A 17234-nucleotide genomic window follows, 5' to 3' on the forward strand; every position below is an offset into this window, starting at 1 on the left:
TTGAAGATATTCTTAGAACCCATCATCTTGTATTTTTAAACCTTGAAAATTTTAAGAAGTTGTGACGCCTAACGGAAATAATCATTTTGTTACATTAGCCATAAATATCATATCAAGGGTACGTTTGCAAAATAATCATTTCTAAGTAAAAGACGACACGGGTCAATAACTGGTAGCCCAGTTGGTCAGTGCATTTCTGCAATGCAGAAGTCCCAGGTTCGATCCCTAAAAGCGTAAATCCAGAAATATTGAACTTGGTTATTATGTAATAAACTAGTCGGACTTTAGGCCTCTTTCATCTTGTTGAGCTTTAGGCCTCTTTCATTTCTTGGTTTAACTTAGGCGGCTATCGAACTTATACACTTCGTGATGTATCAATGCCTTGTAACGACTAACGTAGAACGTAGTCGATTTAAAAAAAAAAAAAAAAAAAAAAAAAAGACGACATGGAAGAATCAAATTTGAATTGAAAAGAACACATATGCAATGTTGGATTTCAACATTGCATTTAACAAATCATAAAAATTTAGAAGTTATAAGACCAAGTTATGACCCTACTATTTCACAATTATTTGTAAGTGCATTACTCATAGACCTAGCAATACAAAGTAGGAGAAAGAAAAGATCCAACCAATGGTTGGAAAATTCTTTTAGGTTTGCATAATTGAGACCACTCAACCAAACTATCCTTCTCTCTCACCCATATCTCTCTTCGTAGACAAAAGGACTAAAGATATCCATCAAATAGATATGGCCAAGGGAAAAATACACTACAAAAGCTTATTTCTCTCTCTAAAATATAGATTGGTCGGTGGTGTTAGAGAGAGTTTGAGAACTTTAGTGGTTCATGACTTTACATTCATTTAGTACTTATTGTTGTTATAGATTCTTAGATGATAAAATAAAGTGAATGAATGCTTCTTCGTAGTGGAAATGGACCCCTTATCTAGCTACTTAGGGCATGGAGGGGCATGTACCTTGAGATAAAGTTTTAAAAGCCTTTTTCAATAGGTAACATCAGACTAATCCTCCACCAGTGCCACTAGACTCACTTTTCAGTTTGGATCTATTAGGAAGGGCTAAAGGCACCCGGCATAATTGTGGTCGGCACACTTTTGAAACCAAATTGTGAGGTGTTTTGTGTAATAGGGCGCCTACAATAATTATGATGTGTTGTTCTTCTGGTATTATGAAAAACCAAGAATCTGATCTTCCTGTTTTTTTTTTCCTTAATAAAACAGGGATACACTTTAGAGTGTCTTTCTGAAATAGATTCAGAGATAATTTTATTTCTAAAAAAAAAATTAATATTGTATCTCAAACAGATTAAAAGGAAAACAATATTATTTAAAAACAAGGATTAAATAAAAGATTAGAGAGAGAAAGCCGAGTCGAGTTGTCTCTTTCCTTAAGACAGTGAACACCCTGGTATTAGTACTAAAACCAGTAAGGTGTTTGTCTCCTAGGATACAACGGCTGTACCTTTCAGTATGACGACTAAGAGTACTTCGTTTTCTGAAAGCGTGCGAACTTAGAACAAGTAGTAAGAACGACAGATGAATCGACTTCTTAAACTCTAAATGCTATGTAACTGTGAATGCTAAAATTTTCGTATTTTGTTTGCTGGATTCTGTTTGGTATTTATAGAAGTATTGGTGACACTTCAGACAGGTGCCTTAGAAAAGAATGGATGCTTCCCAACAGTCATATTTGTCTGTTGGTTTTCGGGTGCCATGTTGACCGTCGGATCTTAACGGATCTATCTTAAAGAGCGCCAAATATCCTGACCGTCAGATCATATCTATGATCGTAAAATCCAATCGCTCCTTGCGACGATGCGAAGTGCAAAGTGCGTGTGGGCGCCTCAAAAGCGCCCAATGCGCCCTAAACGCCCATTCGCCCACGCCGCGCGTGCGTGGTTTGCGTGGTGCAAACCACGTGAGTCACCTTTCTATTCTAAAGAACATACCATAAATATATGGAAGGTTCTATAAAAGGAAATAAACCATTTCCTCTTTCATAAATGTGGTACTAACTCAAAATCCCGGTTTTGAGTTAATGGTACCATACCAAACGAATTTTGTAATAACTCACTCATACGGAATCGGATTTGGACAAAATTTGAGTCTAAATTCAAGAGCTCGACGAGATGAATCCAACGAGACGTCTTGCTCGAGATTCTAACGAATATAGGTTCATCAAATTAGTCAAAAACCGGTCCAGCTACTTTTGAGTTCAGTACCGATTCCAACATGATGTGCGTCTTTAGCCCCTCCTATATTCTTTTATCTTTTGAAACTTACTCTCCAAAAATGATAGACCAACCGAAAAAGGATGTCGAAATGAATAGAGATATGCAATCAACGACCGCGATCTTGGCTGCTTGAAAAGTGAGATGTTGACTTGATAAACTTGGTCATTCAATCTATTTTTGGTTGATTTCGTCTTTGACGCTCTGTGTGTGCATCACTGTTGTTCTCTCTCAAACTTTTCTTCCCTCGTATACATTAAGATATAGTCACTCTTTCGGTTAGAAGGAAAGATTCTAACTCCAATCTACACAGTTCCAAGAAATATCATTCCATAGTACTCAACGATTTTTCCAGTTTACATAAAGACAAAGGAGTTTTTTACAGTACTGAATTATGTGAATTATTCCGACTTTGATATAGACAAAGCACAAATAAGAATAATTGATTAGAATAATTGATTAAGAAAAGCACACTATTATAATAATGTTGGAGTTATGCATCTTATTGACATATCCATGTGAGGGCTAGATACAGAATGTGGTGTAAGAGGGTGTAACTATTTGGTGTTTAGTGTTAATTAGGAGGATATCAATTATTAGTCATGTAATAGTTGTGATATTCATTAGTTAATTGGCATTTCTTCTCACTAACATGTGAGTGTACATTAATGTTTCTTGTGATTAATACAAAAGTTATGAAGTACTTTTTTCTTTGATAATGACGAGTACTTATTACAAAATTATAAGTACAGATAACTAGGGTAACATGATTTTATAGATTGAATGTGCTATTAATTATGTAAGAAGGCAGAACCCCCTCCTTAATACGAAATACCCAAATCGGAAAATCATTCATAATTATAAAAATTACTCTAGTGCTTTCCAATTCTACTAACCTTTTTTTTCCAGAATTATTAGTATAAAAGAAAATATATTTATTCACAGTCCCAACTAAATTAAATTAAACCAAAAAAACTATAATTAAAAAAGAAAGAGGGAAAATGAATGAAAGATCTAGCAATGCTGTCACTTGGTGTCATTTTCTAGTCAAGGACACTCGTATTCCAGCATGTCAAATTTAAAAAAAAAAAAAATTAAAGCATGTCAAATTTTAATTGATCCAGATAAGTTCTTAACTTTATCTTAACCAATAAAGAATTAGTGAAATTATTATGGGTTAATCATAATTAAGTAATCTAAAAGCATCTTCTTTAATTAGACAGTTTTGAAGTTCAATTTTGTATTCCACAAATAAGAAAATGGATTCCTTTTCAATGGCAATAATTCTCTTTGCATCTTCTTCTCTGAATACTTTGATGGCTTCAATTTATATATAATATTAATAATTATGTATTATTGTTAATAATATGTAATCAATTTTATAAATTTTCATGAATAAAGAATCGCTATTGGCTACTTTTTCTCCTTTAGTGTTATCTCATCGATGACTTAAGAAATGCACGTCTTCGTAGAAAAAAAACATCTATCAATGATAGGCCCCACACTAGGTAGGACAGTGGTTAGAGTCTAAGCTATAACGAGCTCAAGTTTATTGAGCCCTTTCGATGTAGTCCTTGACGACACAATGTGTATGTTGATCTTTTTTTTTTGGTTGAAAGGTGTATGTTGAGCTTAGACCTGAGGGACAAAAGCGGAGACAATATTGGTAATTGTTAGAGTTTGGATAGTTTCACCATTTTATTATGAATGTAGTAACTCGAACCAATACAAGCACTTCGATAGTCCACTAGATCGTAATTGATTAAAATATCATTGTAATGTTGTCTGATTATGCTCTTGTATTTTACGTAATTAATATAGCAAATATAGATTGCGGTTATAATTATGCATGTCAGCCAAAATAAAATAAAAATCTTACTGTAATTGTGTTTAGGGAAAGATTTGAAGCCATGAATCTCTTGCACATGCTCTTAACTATTAACCACTAAACCATAACTAAGTAACAGATTTGTTTAGTTGTTAGTTCGAAAGTGATATACCAATCCGTAACATGAGACGTTGGTGCCCAAGACGGTCGTTTTGGGTGCTTCAGCTTTCAGACCCGACCGCCCTCGCACCAAACTACACAATGAACCGAGGGAATACAAATCAATCTGAACTGGACTAAAATGTTAGGTTGGTAAGAGTTAGGGGGCTTATATATAACTAATCCATTAAAGAAACAGCCGTTGGATTTATAGAAATTAGCACCAATATCAAATTCTAATAAAATAAGGTAGTTAAACTTAAAATATAGTAAGGAGTTATTACTGACAGAAATCGAAACCAGAGTAACGGTCTTATACAATATCTTCAACGGTCTGTTTAAGGAAGAAAAACTAAGGAGGGGTTATTTTGACTTTTTCTTTTTTATCTCAAAAAGTCAGAGACAGAATGCAAGTAGAGAAGAAGGTGAAGCTGGCCATGAAGAGAGAGAGAGAAGTCAGGGGGCACACAACTCAATAAATACCTAAATATTTTGGTAACTCTTTTGGAATTATATATTTTTTTAATTAATAATTAAAAATAATACTTATATCTTTTAAAAAGTAATATTAAAAAAAGTGAAATTCTGGTAAAAAAGTATTTTGTTTAAGATTGTTTTGGTAGGTATAATCTAACTTTTAGTTGCAAAATTTGATTTGATTAGTAAAAAATTAGTCACCAATGTGGATATTAATTTCTAGTTGATGCTTGGGGACAATAGAAATTGTCTTAGGACATAAAATATAAAACGATATGGTGTAATTTCCTTTTCTTTTACATGGAAATATTTGGACGTATTCCTTTTGAAATTTTCGAACTTTTCTTCTTCTGCAGAATCTTTTTTAGGGCTTACGTGTCAATTTTCGTCCTCAAATTGTTTTGTGTTGTATCGTAGGACAAGCAATCATGAAAAGCAGTAAAGAAAGTAATCAATCAAACAAAATACTAAAGATTTACGTGGTTCAGTTTATTAGACCTACTCCACGGCGAACAATCACGCAGAAATTTTTATTATGAATGAAGGACAAGTTACAAAGATATCTCAACAGTTTCAATTTGTATACCTCACTTGATACCACAATTCCACCGCCTCACCGCATCTCTTTCTAATTTAGCAAGATACATGAATACTCGTTATAAACAGAAGTCCTGCCTTGTAAGCAACGAAGATAAGTCCTACTTTAGCAATTCTGAATCTATTGAGCAAAAATAAGTTACATGGATCGAGTCAAAAATTCTGAAAGCAATTTGTCAGTCGCAAACCGAGATAGATATACACCCTCATTCAAGATCAACACTATCGTCGTAATAGGTGACGATGAAGAAGAAAAGATAGAGAAGAAAGAGTAAAGGGCTAAAAAAAATAAATAAATAGTTGTTAAAAGTATCGTGGATATGAGTCGATGTCTAACTTAGTTTGTGATCCGAGAAATCTTTTAGACCTGTTATATAAATTATTTTTGTCCTAGTTTCATAAATGGTTGTTACCAAATACCAATATAAAGGGATATTTTATTTTGTCGATTTTGAGGAGAAAGTTAAATGCTGAAACTCCTGAAAGATTGTTGTAATCTTGTTATTCATTCATAACAAAAAATGATCGTGAAAATAATTGCATCAAGTACTCGTCACGTCATAAGTCTAACCAATCAAACCAGTTAAATCACTAATGTCCGTGTAATTGCTAACTTATATTATTGTTTTTCTTAGTTTACTTGTTTTTTCTTCATAAGTTTATTTCAGGTTCTTATAACCTATTAAATTTTATTGAATCAAATTAGATTGACCAGTCTCCCTTGCCATTTCTTCTGAAAGCATTGGCTCTCACTTTGTACCTGATCAAAAATCAGTAATTGTACTGAAGTGGTCTTGTAACCAACTATGTTGTTTCTATCTATGTGTATTTACAAGGAATTTAACCTATGTCACAAGATAAACTTTTCCTCCTTATTAATAGAAATTTGATTTAGGTGGTCCATGTAGCATCTTTACTTTAACAAACAAGAACATTACAAAATGTTTCCTACCAAAAAGATAGAAAATTATAAAATGTTGAACTACCATTCTTTTGGTAGTGATTTTTATGCGATGCCCATTGCCTTTTTTTCATGTTAGGCAAATTCATGAACCTAATGTACAATATTTTTTTGCATTAATTAATTAAAAATTGTGGTGTTAGTGAGACATGGTGACGCATAGTTTTACAACCATAAAGTTCTATGTGTTTAAATTTAGAGTTGTTTGTCGATTATTAGTACATGTAGTGTTTGTAAAATGGCTGAAAGGAACATTACTGCATCATGCCGATCGAGTTCCACCCATTCCACTTGCTCTTTCAGAAAATAAATTATCAAGTTTATCTAGTTATAGTAATATGTAGTCCGTAGAGAAAAATATGAAAATCTCGGTTTTAACTAAACAAAAGAAAAAAATGTTAGGAACAAGAAAAATCACACATATTCTAGACATAAATTTTACGTGGATTGTCGTGATCCGTACTTTATTTTAATCGACTAAACAACGAATAACAGAAAATCACGTAACAGTTATGTTGTAGAATATACTTACTTTTTCTTGTTCTCTATCATTACTCTCGACTATTTAAGACGATGAAGCATAGAAAAAGCTAGGCCCACATTTCTACTTCATCTTAATAGTAGACATGTGGAGACTATTTTGAGTACATTTGTGGAGGATTTTTATTTACTCATATATTTTGGCTACATAATGTTCTATACCTTTCTATTTTGAATTATATTTGGAATTGAATTATTTCATGTACTCACATATTGTAATTATAAAAGAAGTGGAATAAAAGAAAGCCACTAGCACTAAATATGTACACATGTTGTGGGTCCATGTGAGAGCCTAAGGAAAGACAATAAACCCTAGAACACATGGTTTGTCATAACCGTTGAGAAATAAATGTATAAACAAATCTTTTTTAACATCAAATTTGTTAAATGTCTTGGCAACTTTTGAAGTGATTCAATGGTCACTAAACAAATATTAAAAAGGTCGTCCTCATGTGACTCATTTTGTGTTCATACGAACCAAGGTGGTTCTCTCGTTAGGAAAATGCTTAACGAATTGTGAGAGGCAAAAATTTAAAACAATTAGAGTCATTGTATCGACATATAAAAGTCAATTATTCCAAGTATGAATTTTAGAATAATCTAACATAGACTAAAGAAAGTCCAATTTCCACAACTACTCCAGCAATATTTAAGATCCTTTCGTAAATGGTCTTTTCGTTTTGAGTTAAATATGTATTCAAACTTACTATAGTATCTCAACTAGGCTAAATGTCATAATTCGGCTCCTACAATACAAGCTATGGACTACACTAGAATAATCACATATGGGGCAAATTGAGGTTTTATTTAGCAAGCAAAAAGATCTAGTGCCTCTCTACCCAACCAATTTCTAAATTCTACAAACATCTCATTTGGAAAAGAATCAACACAGTAACATGCATGTTTTGTAAATCTTTTTTCTTCTGAAATAAAATAAGAAACGCTACCACACTCCGGCAACACCTTTCTATACATAAATTTAGTATAGACATTATATAAGCAGGACAAATTTACATTTTTTTTGTTGTTGTTGAAATCAGGACAAATTTACTTGGTACTATTTTGTTTAGATTTGACATAAGCTAGAGGTAATTCAATCTCACACTTCTCATATAAGATTTATGTGTTAAAAGGTGTAATTGGGGAAGGGTCATGAGAACTTCATATTGCTTCCAATTAGCCACAACCAAAGGTTATACGACCCCCTTCGTGATTATGTGGGACCCATCATTTTTTGAAAGTCAAATACGTCCCCATTTTCACGGGCTGGTTTTATAGAGGATCGTGTTATCCAAATTTTGGATCTAATTGGGGGGTTGAATATGAAAAATCATTTTGATTTATCTTCTATCTTTTAATCATCATTACAACTCAATTACACCACATCTTTGGTCAAAATTTTGTGTCCATAACTATTTTCTTAGTCAACTATAATGCTAGTGATTGAGTGGTATACACATTAGATTTTAAATATCATCATTTCTCTCATTCACCTCTAATCCTACATCAAATACCTATAGTTTTATTCATTATATTTACTCGAAAATTTATATTTTCATGAAATATATAGTAGTTACAAAAGAATTTTATTTAAAAAAATGTGTTAAAATACGGTGACTTGAATACAAACCGATAGTTGTTTAGAAACTGATGCAATTTAACAAGAAATTTTGGTAGTAGATTACTTAGATCTCTGCAGGTAATGATGTTTGGAATCAAATTAACTTATTAATCATACTAGTCCTAAAAATGCATTATCTTAGATTTTGTAAAACAATTTCACCCCCCAAATAAAATATATTTATATACATCATAAATACAACACAGATTTTCTTCTATACACATATTGTTTATAGAACTCTACAAAATTATCCATCTAATCTACATGCTATAGCCCCACATTGGTGTACTAACTTTTATTTTGGGATATTGTTTGTTTTTACTATGTGGACCATTGTATCCAAGAATAAAATTTATGTGGTTATAGTACTCTAACTCATAAATATATATTACTTGTGAATTAACAGTTAGATATTACCTTTTGTTTTATTTTTTTCAGATGAGAAAGAAATGGGATTACTAGAAATCTTACTCTAAAATAACTTTTGACACAATAATGAATTAGAACTACAAAATGAGAAAGAATATTTGAAACGGAAACTCAAATTAAAAGATAAAAATTAGACAATACAAATCAAATAATTTACTAACAAAATCAATCTCAATTAATCTAATTCGTGTTTAAACCTATGAGTAAAGATTTATCCCAATCTAAAAAAGGATAGACAATCCAAACCAAGAACAAACGATAGACAATAAAAATCAAATATTTTTGATAATTACATTCATTTTCTATGTGCTAAACATAGTTATTATTTAAGTCTACGAAACACTTCCTCAAACTATCTAGTTATGTATCGGATATGGTAAGAGATCTTGGATGGACTCTTGGTTAATCTTTTCCATACGAGATTTACAATTTATACTGATAAATCTTTCGTGTTTGTGTGTGCGTGCATATACACCTCTCACATAAGACATAGGTCGTTAAGATTGGATTGCCCACAAGCCCGCCACAACCCGATTCATACTTGGAAAATATCTTGAAGAGAATCTCTTAAGAAGTTGAGGAGGTCAACTAACAAAGGAAGTTTAACTCGATAAATCTGCAAGATTTTTTGACTAAACTAAACGAAGGGTAAAATGGTCAGATTTAGAAGTATAAAAACGGGTGAAAAAGAAGAGAAAAAACGTGAGAAGCCAAAAAGGAAGTGGGAAATTAGTTTTCTTCCTTCTCTCCCATTTACTTACTTTTTGTTTATATGATTCAGAGGAAAAAAGTTTTGATTTGGAGTTGAGAGATTTGATTGAAGAAGAAGAAGATGGGAGCCGATAAGGCAATTAGTTTGGAAGAGATTAAGAATGAAGCTGTTGATCTGGTATATATATCTTTAACTCTTTCTTTCTGTTTGATTTCTCTTTGTTTATGATTTTTAGATTAGAAATGAACTAGTAGTTGATTTGGTCTGTGTTTTTTTTGTTTGATTTCTCTCTTTTATACTCAGAAATTAGTTTATGTTTGTTTTTATGAGTTTAGATTAGAATTGTATTAGTTAATTTGGCATGAAAAATCTTGAAATCTTCTGTTTTTTTTTTTTTTAAGTTTGATTTTTTTCTTTTACTTAGAAATCATGATTATGTTCTTTGATAAATTTATTTCAAAATTGAAGTTAGTTTTTTTTTATATAGCTTTGAAGAAATCGATCTATATAGGAAACTTTTATTTTCATTTTTGTTACTTTGATTTTGTAATTCAAAGAAGATCTTTATGTTTTTCATGGAGGATTCCTCTGTATAAATTGGATTTGTTAAAAAAAAAACTTTCCTGATTTTGAATCTATGATTTTTCTGATCTTAATAGTAGTAGATCTTATCTTTTGCATCCAGATCTCCCTAAATCTCTTCTTCATTTTCTCATCAATATCTCTGTAATTTTATATTCTGCTTTTTTAATCACTTTATAGCCACAATAAGTGGAGCATGAAACCACTTTCTCAGTAGAAAGTAGAGAGAGAAAGGTTATTTGTTTGTTTAAGAACATCTACTATGTATTATTGACCTCAAGGTGTTTGACAGATTTCCATTTTGACCTAAAAAAAAAAAAGAAACAGGTTCATTCATCATTTTTCTTGAGCTGTGTAAAAACTGTGGTGTTAGTACTGCTGTACCACGTTCTCCTTCTTTTTTCTTTTGTTTATTTTGGGATTTGAGTACTTCCGTGGTACCGCTTATCTCTTTCTCTCTCTCTTGTTTTTAAGTTTTTTTTGTATCTTGTACGGAATAAATGTCAAAAAAGAAAAGAAACGAACCCCATTACCGTCAGATTTTCTACCTAACATTAGTTTTTGTTTTTTTTTGTGAACTTCTATTTAATAAGTTAAATAATAATTATAAAATAGTGTCAACATAATTACCCCTTTTCACTGTGCAAAAAAGACTAAAATACCCTTTGTCCGGGAGTGGACAGGGAGTCCCCTCTAGCGGCTTCCCTGAATTTAATACGATGTAACATCAATATTCAAATAATATTGTTGTCCGATGAGGCCCGATGAAAAAGTACCATAGGTTTGGCCGAAATCCCACTTGTCGATAAAGATTTAATCGGTACTGAAAAGTAATGGTTCTAGTGTGACATTATTTCCCATAAGAATCAATACTATGTAGCTAAAGGACGCGGGACCAACTATGGAAATCGAGGACCAATCAATCACTATAGTGGTCCTTGATCCTGATATTTTGCAATTTCAATTAATTGGGTTTAGATGAACAAAAAGGCTATTTGGCCTGAAAATGGGGACCGACCTCAGCCCGGAAGCTGATGTGGCTGGCTCCCATTGCTCTGGGCTCTCTCCACATGCCTGGAGCAATGGGTTAAGGTGAACAAATATCAGCTTCCAGGCTGAGGTTGGCCCCTCATTTTCGGGCCAAACAACATTTCTCTTAGGTGAAACAATTCTTCACTAGGTTCAGTAAAATCTTTGTTACTTTGGAATTTGGACGTGACGGATCTGAATGACATTCGTGTCTTAGAATTTGACTTATTTCAATGTCTATTCCTTTTGCAGGAAAGGATTCCCATGGAGGAAGTGTTTGAGCAGTTGAAATGTACAAAGGAGGGTTTGTCATCCGAGGAGGGGGCTACTCGGCTCGAGATCTTCGGGCCCAACAAGCTGGAAGAGAAAAAGGTACGCCTTTTTCACATATAGTAAAATGTTAATACCATTTTTCTTGATATCATATGTTTAACATTTTTGTTATTTTGATACAGGAGAGTAAGCTTCTCAAGTTTTTGGGTTTCATGTGGAATCCTCTCTCGTGGGTTATGGAAATGGCTGCCTTAATGGCCATTGTTTTGGCAAACGGTGACCATAGACCTCCGGATTGGCAAGATTTTGTCGGTATCATGACGTTGTTGGTACTGAACTCTACTATCAGTTTTTATGAAGAAAACAACGCTGGTAACGCAGCAGCTGCTTTAATGGCTGGTCTCGCTCCCAAAACTAAGGTAAACTATTGTATCCTAGTTTATACAATTTAGGTCTTTCTTTTAAGAAGGAGAAGTATTTATATGATTTAGGTTGCAAACTTCTATTACTAACCTGCCTCGACATATGTATATTTATGTAGGTGCTCAGAGACGGTCGATGGAGCGAACAAGAAGCTTGCATTCTTGTCCCAGGAGATATTATCAGCATCAAGTTGGGTGACATCGTCCCTGCTGATGCCCGTCTTCTTGAGGGTGATCCTTTAAAGATTGACCAGTCTGCATTGACTGGAGAATCCCTACCGGTAACCAAGCATCCCTCAGAAGAGGTCTTCTCTGGTTCAACCTGCAAACAAGGAGAGATAGAAGCTGTTGTTATTGCTACCGGAGTACACACCTTTTTCGGAAAGGCTGCACATTTGGTCGACAGCACCAACAATGTTGGTCATTTCCAACAAGTTCTTACAGCAATTGGTAACTTCTGTATTTGCTCGATCGCAGTTGGAATTGTGATTGAGCTTATCGTGATGTACCCAATTCAGAAGAGGAAGTACAGAGACGGAATTGACAATCTCTTGGTTCTCTTGATTGGTGGTATCCCAATTGCTATGCCTACTGTTTTATCTGTTACCATGGCTATTGGATCCCACAGGCTTTCTGAGCAAGGTGCCATTACTAAGAGGATGACTGCCATCGAGGAGATGGCGGGTATGGATGTCTTGTGCAGTGATAAGACTGGGACATTGACCCTTAACAAACTTAGTGTTGACAAGAATTTGATCGAAGTTTTCACCAAGGGTGTCGACAAGGAGCACGTGGTTCTGCTTGCTGCAAGGGCATCTAGAGTAGAAAATCAGGACGCGATCGATGCTGCCATGGTTGGAATGCTTGCTGATCCAAAGGAGGTGCAACTCTCTCCCTCTTTACTAATCATTTTCTCTTACGATTCTCTTTTACTCTTTATTTTTAAAAAATTTCGACAACTCGGAGAACTCATCAATGTAAATTTGTATATTGGCAGGCTAGAGCTGGTATTAGAGAGGTTCACTTTTTACCCTTCAACCCTGTCGACAAAAGAACCGCTCTTACCTATATCGAAAATGATGGCAGCTGGCATAGAGCTAGCAAGGGTGCACCTGAACAGATTATTTCTCTTTGCAACTGCAAGGAGGATGTGAAGAACAAGGTTCACTCCGTGATTGATAAGTACGCTGAACGTGGACTTCGATCACTCGCCGTTGCTAGACAGGTTCATAATTTTGACTATAATTTTTTTGTTATTTGTTTTCATTGGCTAAGCGGCAAAAGCCAAACTCACCGATAGACCAATCATCTTATATGGGTCCGAATGTTTTTCATTTGTTTACAGGAAGTACCTGAGAGAAACAAAGAAAGTCCAGGAGCACCTTGGCAATTTATCGGTCTATTGCCACTCTTTGATCCTCCAAGGCACGACAGTGCAGAAACCATTAGGAGGGCTCTCAACCTTGGTGTGAATGTAAAGATGATTACAGGAGACCAGCTTGCCATTGCCAAGGAGACAGGAAGGAGGCTCGGTATGGGAACCAACATGTATCCGTCTTCGGCGTTGCTTGGTCAAAACAAGGATGCATCTATTGCTGCTCTTCCCGTAGACGAATTGATTGAGAAGGCTGATGGGTTTGCCGGAGTTTTCCCTGGTATATATGGATTTTGATTTGCAATATCTTTCCTTTGTTTGCTTAATTATCGAAATGCTTTTTTTTGTCGTTCTAATAGAAGACGGTTGTTTCGACTTTTGGTGAAACAGAGCATAAATATGAAATAGTGAGGAAATTGCAAGAGAAAAAACACATCTGTGGTATGACCGGAGATGGAGTTAATGATGCACCAGCTTTGAAGAAAGCCGATATCGGAATTGCTGTCGCTGATGCAACAGATGCTGCTAGAAGTGCTTCGGACATTGTCCTTACAGAACCTGGACTATCTGTTATTATTAGTGCAGTGCTTACCAGCAGAGCTATTTTCCAGAGGATGAAGAACTACACTGTGAGTTACCTCTAGTCGTGTTTTTTTGGCGGTTCCTCTCTCTTGCTCTCTGGTATAGGGTTTTAATCTAAAGCTGACATTGTTCTGCTTCTCTGTTGCAGATATATGCTGTATCAATCACAATCCGTATTGTCGTAAGTTGAAATAGCTATGAAACTTCCGATATTCATTATGAGATTTTTTTTTCTTTTATTTTTTTTATCTTGATCTTGGCAATTGATCCGGCTGTCTGTTTTTTCTCTTTGCTTCCAAATTGACAGTTCGGATTTATGTTCATTGCTCTAATATGGAAATTTGACTTTGCTCCTTTCATGGTTTTGATCATTGCTGTTCTAAATGATGGTGAGTTTTTTCGATCTTTTAATCTGAAGTGATCATTTGAACTTATTTTCAGTACTTTTCAATCTTATAAACGCTCATCTATCTTCAGGAACAATCATGACCATATCAAAAGATAGAGTAAAGCCATCTCCAACCCCTGATAGCTGGAAACTAAAGGAAATCTTTGCAACTGGTGTAGTACTTGGTAGTTACCAAGCACTAATGACAGTCATTTTCTTCTGGGCTGCATACAAAACCGATTTCTTCTCGGTACGAAACACAATTTTCAATTCTCCGAAGTTCGGTACTCTATTGATTTTCCTAACGTCGTGTTCTCAAATATTTTCGTTTTGTTGATGATGCAGGACAAATTCAATGTTAGACCTATCAGAGATAATCCTCGAGAAATGATGTCTGCCTTGTACCTTCAAGTGAGTATCGTGAGTCAGGCCCTCATTTTTGTTACTCGATCTCGTAGCTGGTCTTTCGTTGAACGCCCCGGATTGCTCTTGCTCGGTGCATTTGCAGCTGCTCAGCTGGTAAGAAACTGTTTTCTTGTTTCCTCTCAAAGGTAGTAGAAGTCCTGAGCCTGAATTAATGGGATCGTCACCACCACCACCACACATTCGACCCTTGAGTGATACGCCCATCTTGTATGATGCAGTAAAGTTCCTTAGGAGCCCGCGATTTGGATATAGGCCCACCCAAGTCGAATACACCCTCAATTGGCTTCATCTGGGGCCCAAGTGGGCACCCACTTCAGTCCGAGTAAACATATTAGAGAGACCAGGCTTCCAAGTCAAAGGTGCTCGGGATGCCTGAAAGTTTATTCTGGAAGCTACCGTTGAGTCATATCTTATTTTACTCTAAGCCTAAGTAAGATGTTACCAAATCGAACTAGTCTCAGTTCATTATTAACCAATATGATTGATGATTTGCCAGATTGCCACCGTGCTTGCCGTATATGCCAACTGGGGTTTCGCAAAGATTCAAGGAATTGGTTGGGGATGGGCTGGAGTCATCTGGCTTTACAGTATCGTGACCTATTTCCCACTCGACGTTCTTAAATTCGGTATCCGTTATGCTCTCAGTGGAAAGGCTTGGGATAACCTCATCGAGAACAGAGTATGTTTCTTTCTCTCCTCACCATTCCTTGAGCTCTACGTTTTTCTTGTACATTTACCATTTTGGGTTCTTCGGTATATAATTAATCGTTTTATATGTAAAAACAGACTGCTTTTACTAACAAGAAGGATTATGGAAGAGAGGAAAGAGAAGCACAATGGGCTCATGCTCAAAGAACTCTTCATGGTCTTCAACCACCTGAAACCAATAATCTGTTCTCCGACAAGAACAGTTACAGAGAACTCTCTGAGATCGCCGAGCAAGCCAAGAGGCGAGCCGAAGTTGCAAGGTAATCAATGTCAATCCACCTTCATCGTTTAATATTTATCGAATCTTGTTTACCATAGATGATTTAAACATTCACCACTTAAAAAAGCGAAGTAGTTGGCCTTACGACTTGATCCGCTTGCGTAACAACTCGGCATCCGACTAATACCCCGTAGCCTCCTCACTCACTTTTGGGCCTCTGTTTTGGTGCTTTGACCCGACCAAATAGTCGCTCTGAAACAGGGTGAAGAAGAAAGAAAAAGGGCCCTTGAGTTACTCAGAGAGCCCAACTACTAAGCTTTTAACCCCGACTTATTTTTATCTCGATTGCTTGATTCTTATTTCGTTTGGGGAATTCGAAAGAAGTTTGATCTAAATCCGTCTAATTTTCTACAGGCTTCGAGAGCTCCACACACTCAAGGGACACGTTGAATCGGTGGTGAAGCTAAAAGGTCTTGACATTGATACCATTGCCCAACACTACACCGTTTAAGCTATGGAGACAAGGCAAAAGTGAGTTTCGGCTCTCACTTAATTAACGAACCGAGAAGAAGATGAATCAGAGTGGATACGAATTATATATTAATCATTGACTTTAAAATTTCGGATTGGCAATATAAAATCATTTGATGAATGAGTAAATACTTTTCTTCTTTTCCGTCTATTTTAGGTGTTAGAGGAAAAGGCTATGTTTTCTTTTCACTCTCCCTATGTACTAAGAGCTAATGTACTTCTCAATTGCAACCATAATTTGTTTCTTCTCTTTTTTGACTTTTTTTATCCTTAATTTTGATTTTTTTTTGTTTGTGGGTGTAATTGTTCTCTATGATATTTGATTATCAAAAGACTAGGGGAGTTTATTTAATGTGTTTACTATGTTTGTACTCTATCATTTTACTGTTGGTGATATAAGAATTTTTGTGGAAGACGACGATTTTATTTATATTTTTGAACTATTCACATTAGGTAGGCTCCACGAACCCCCTGAGAGGCCTCGTTATGGGCAAAGACAGACGATTCGTCCTACCATCAGAGTAGGTAGTAATGTCGTAGACCCCCACAACGATATTATCCTCACTTAGCCACTGCCTACCGTGATGTCCCTTTAGTTTCCGATGTCCAAGTTATTTTGTGTCTCACTTGAATAGATCAAACACTATAATAGTTTTTCATACCATAGTTAATAGATCAAGCCACAACTGTTGCTGTGTCCCAAAATAGAAAAACTAACTATGAGTTTTCCCTCAAGCTAAATCAGATTCTGAATAAGGTTTTAAATATTGAGACAAATCCCATTTTATAGATAAAAACAGAGAGAACTTTAATGTTACGAAAACCGGTTTTATGAAAATGATGTTTAACAATCCAAATCCCCATTATGGGTGATATGTGTTATGTTTATTTTACTATAATAAGAGATTATGATATGAGTCATTGCTTGTATAATCCAAACTTAATCCTTGTTTAAGTTTTAAGGGAAGAAATTTGAAAAGGATTTTGCTTAGTTAATTGTATAGATTTTGAATCATTGCCACCAATCAATATGACAAATGATTTCTTTTTTAATTATTTTAAAGGATAAACATTGATATTATGATCTAGATAATGTTTTTAGAGTTTTACTTAAAATGACATG

General features: G+C 34.8%; 1 protein-coding gene across 1 annotated transcript; it reads left to right on the forward strand.

Moving 5' to 3' along the window:
* The first annotated feature begins 9565 nt into the window (after positions 1-9565).
* LOC147540611 (plasma membrane ATPase) lies at positions 9566-16463 on the forward strand. Its single transcript, XM_086641711.1, has 14 exons — positions 9566-9752; positions 11439-11558; positions 11642-11878; positions 12001-12762; positions 12879-13106; positions 13227-13536; positions 13647-13885; positions 13987-14019; positions 14146-14227; positions 14316-14476; positions 14572-14745; positions 15149-15331; positions 15439-15620; positions 15995-16463. The coding sequence occupies exons 1-14, from the start codon at positions 9696-9698 to the stop codon at positions 16089-16091; spliced, it is 2865 nt and encodes a 954-aa protein (XP_086497837.1). The 5' UTR covers positions 9566-9695; the 3' UTR covers positions 16092-16463.
* Positions 16464-17234: the final 771 nt, after the last annotated feature.

The sequence above is a fragment of the Eschscholzia californica genome, unplaced genomic scaffold (genome assembly GCF_041429995.1).
Source record: "Eschscholzia californica isolate CP2 unplaced genomic scaffold, dmEscCali1.0.p SCAF_5, whole genome shotgun sequence".
Classification (NCBI taxonomy): Eukaryota; Viridiplantae; Streptophyta; class Magnoliopsida; order Ranunculales; family Papaveraceae; genus Eschscholzia; species Eschscholzia californica.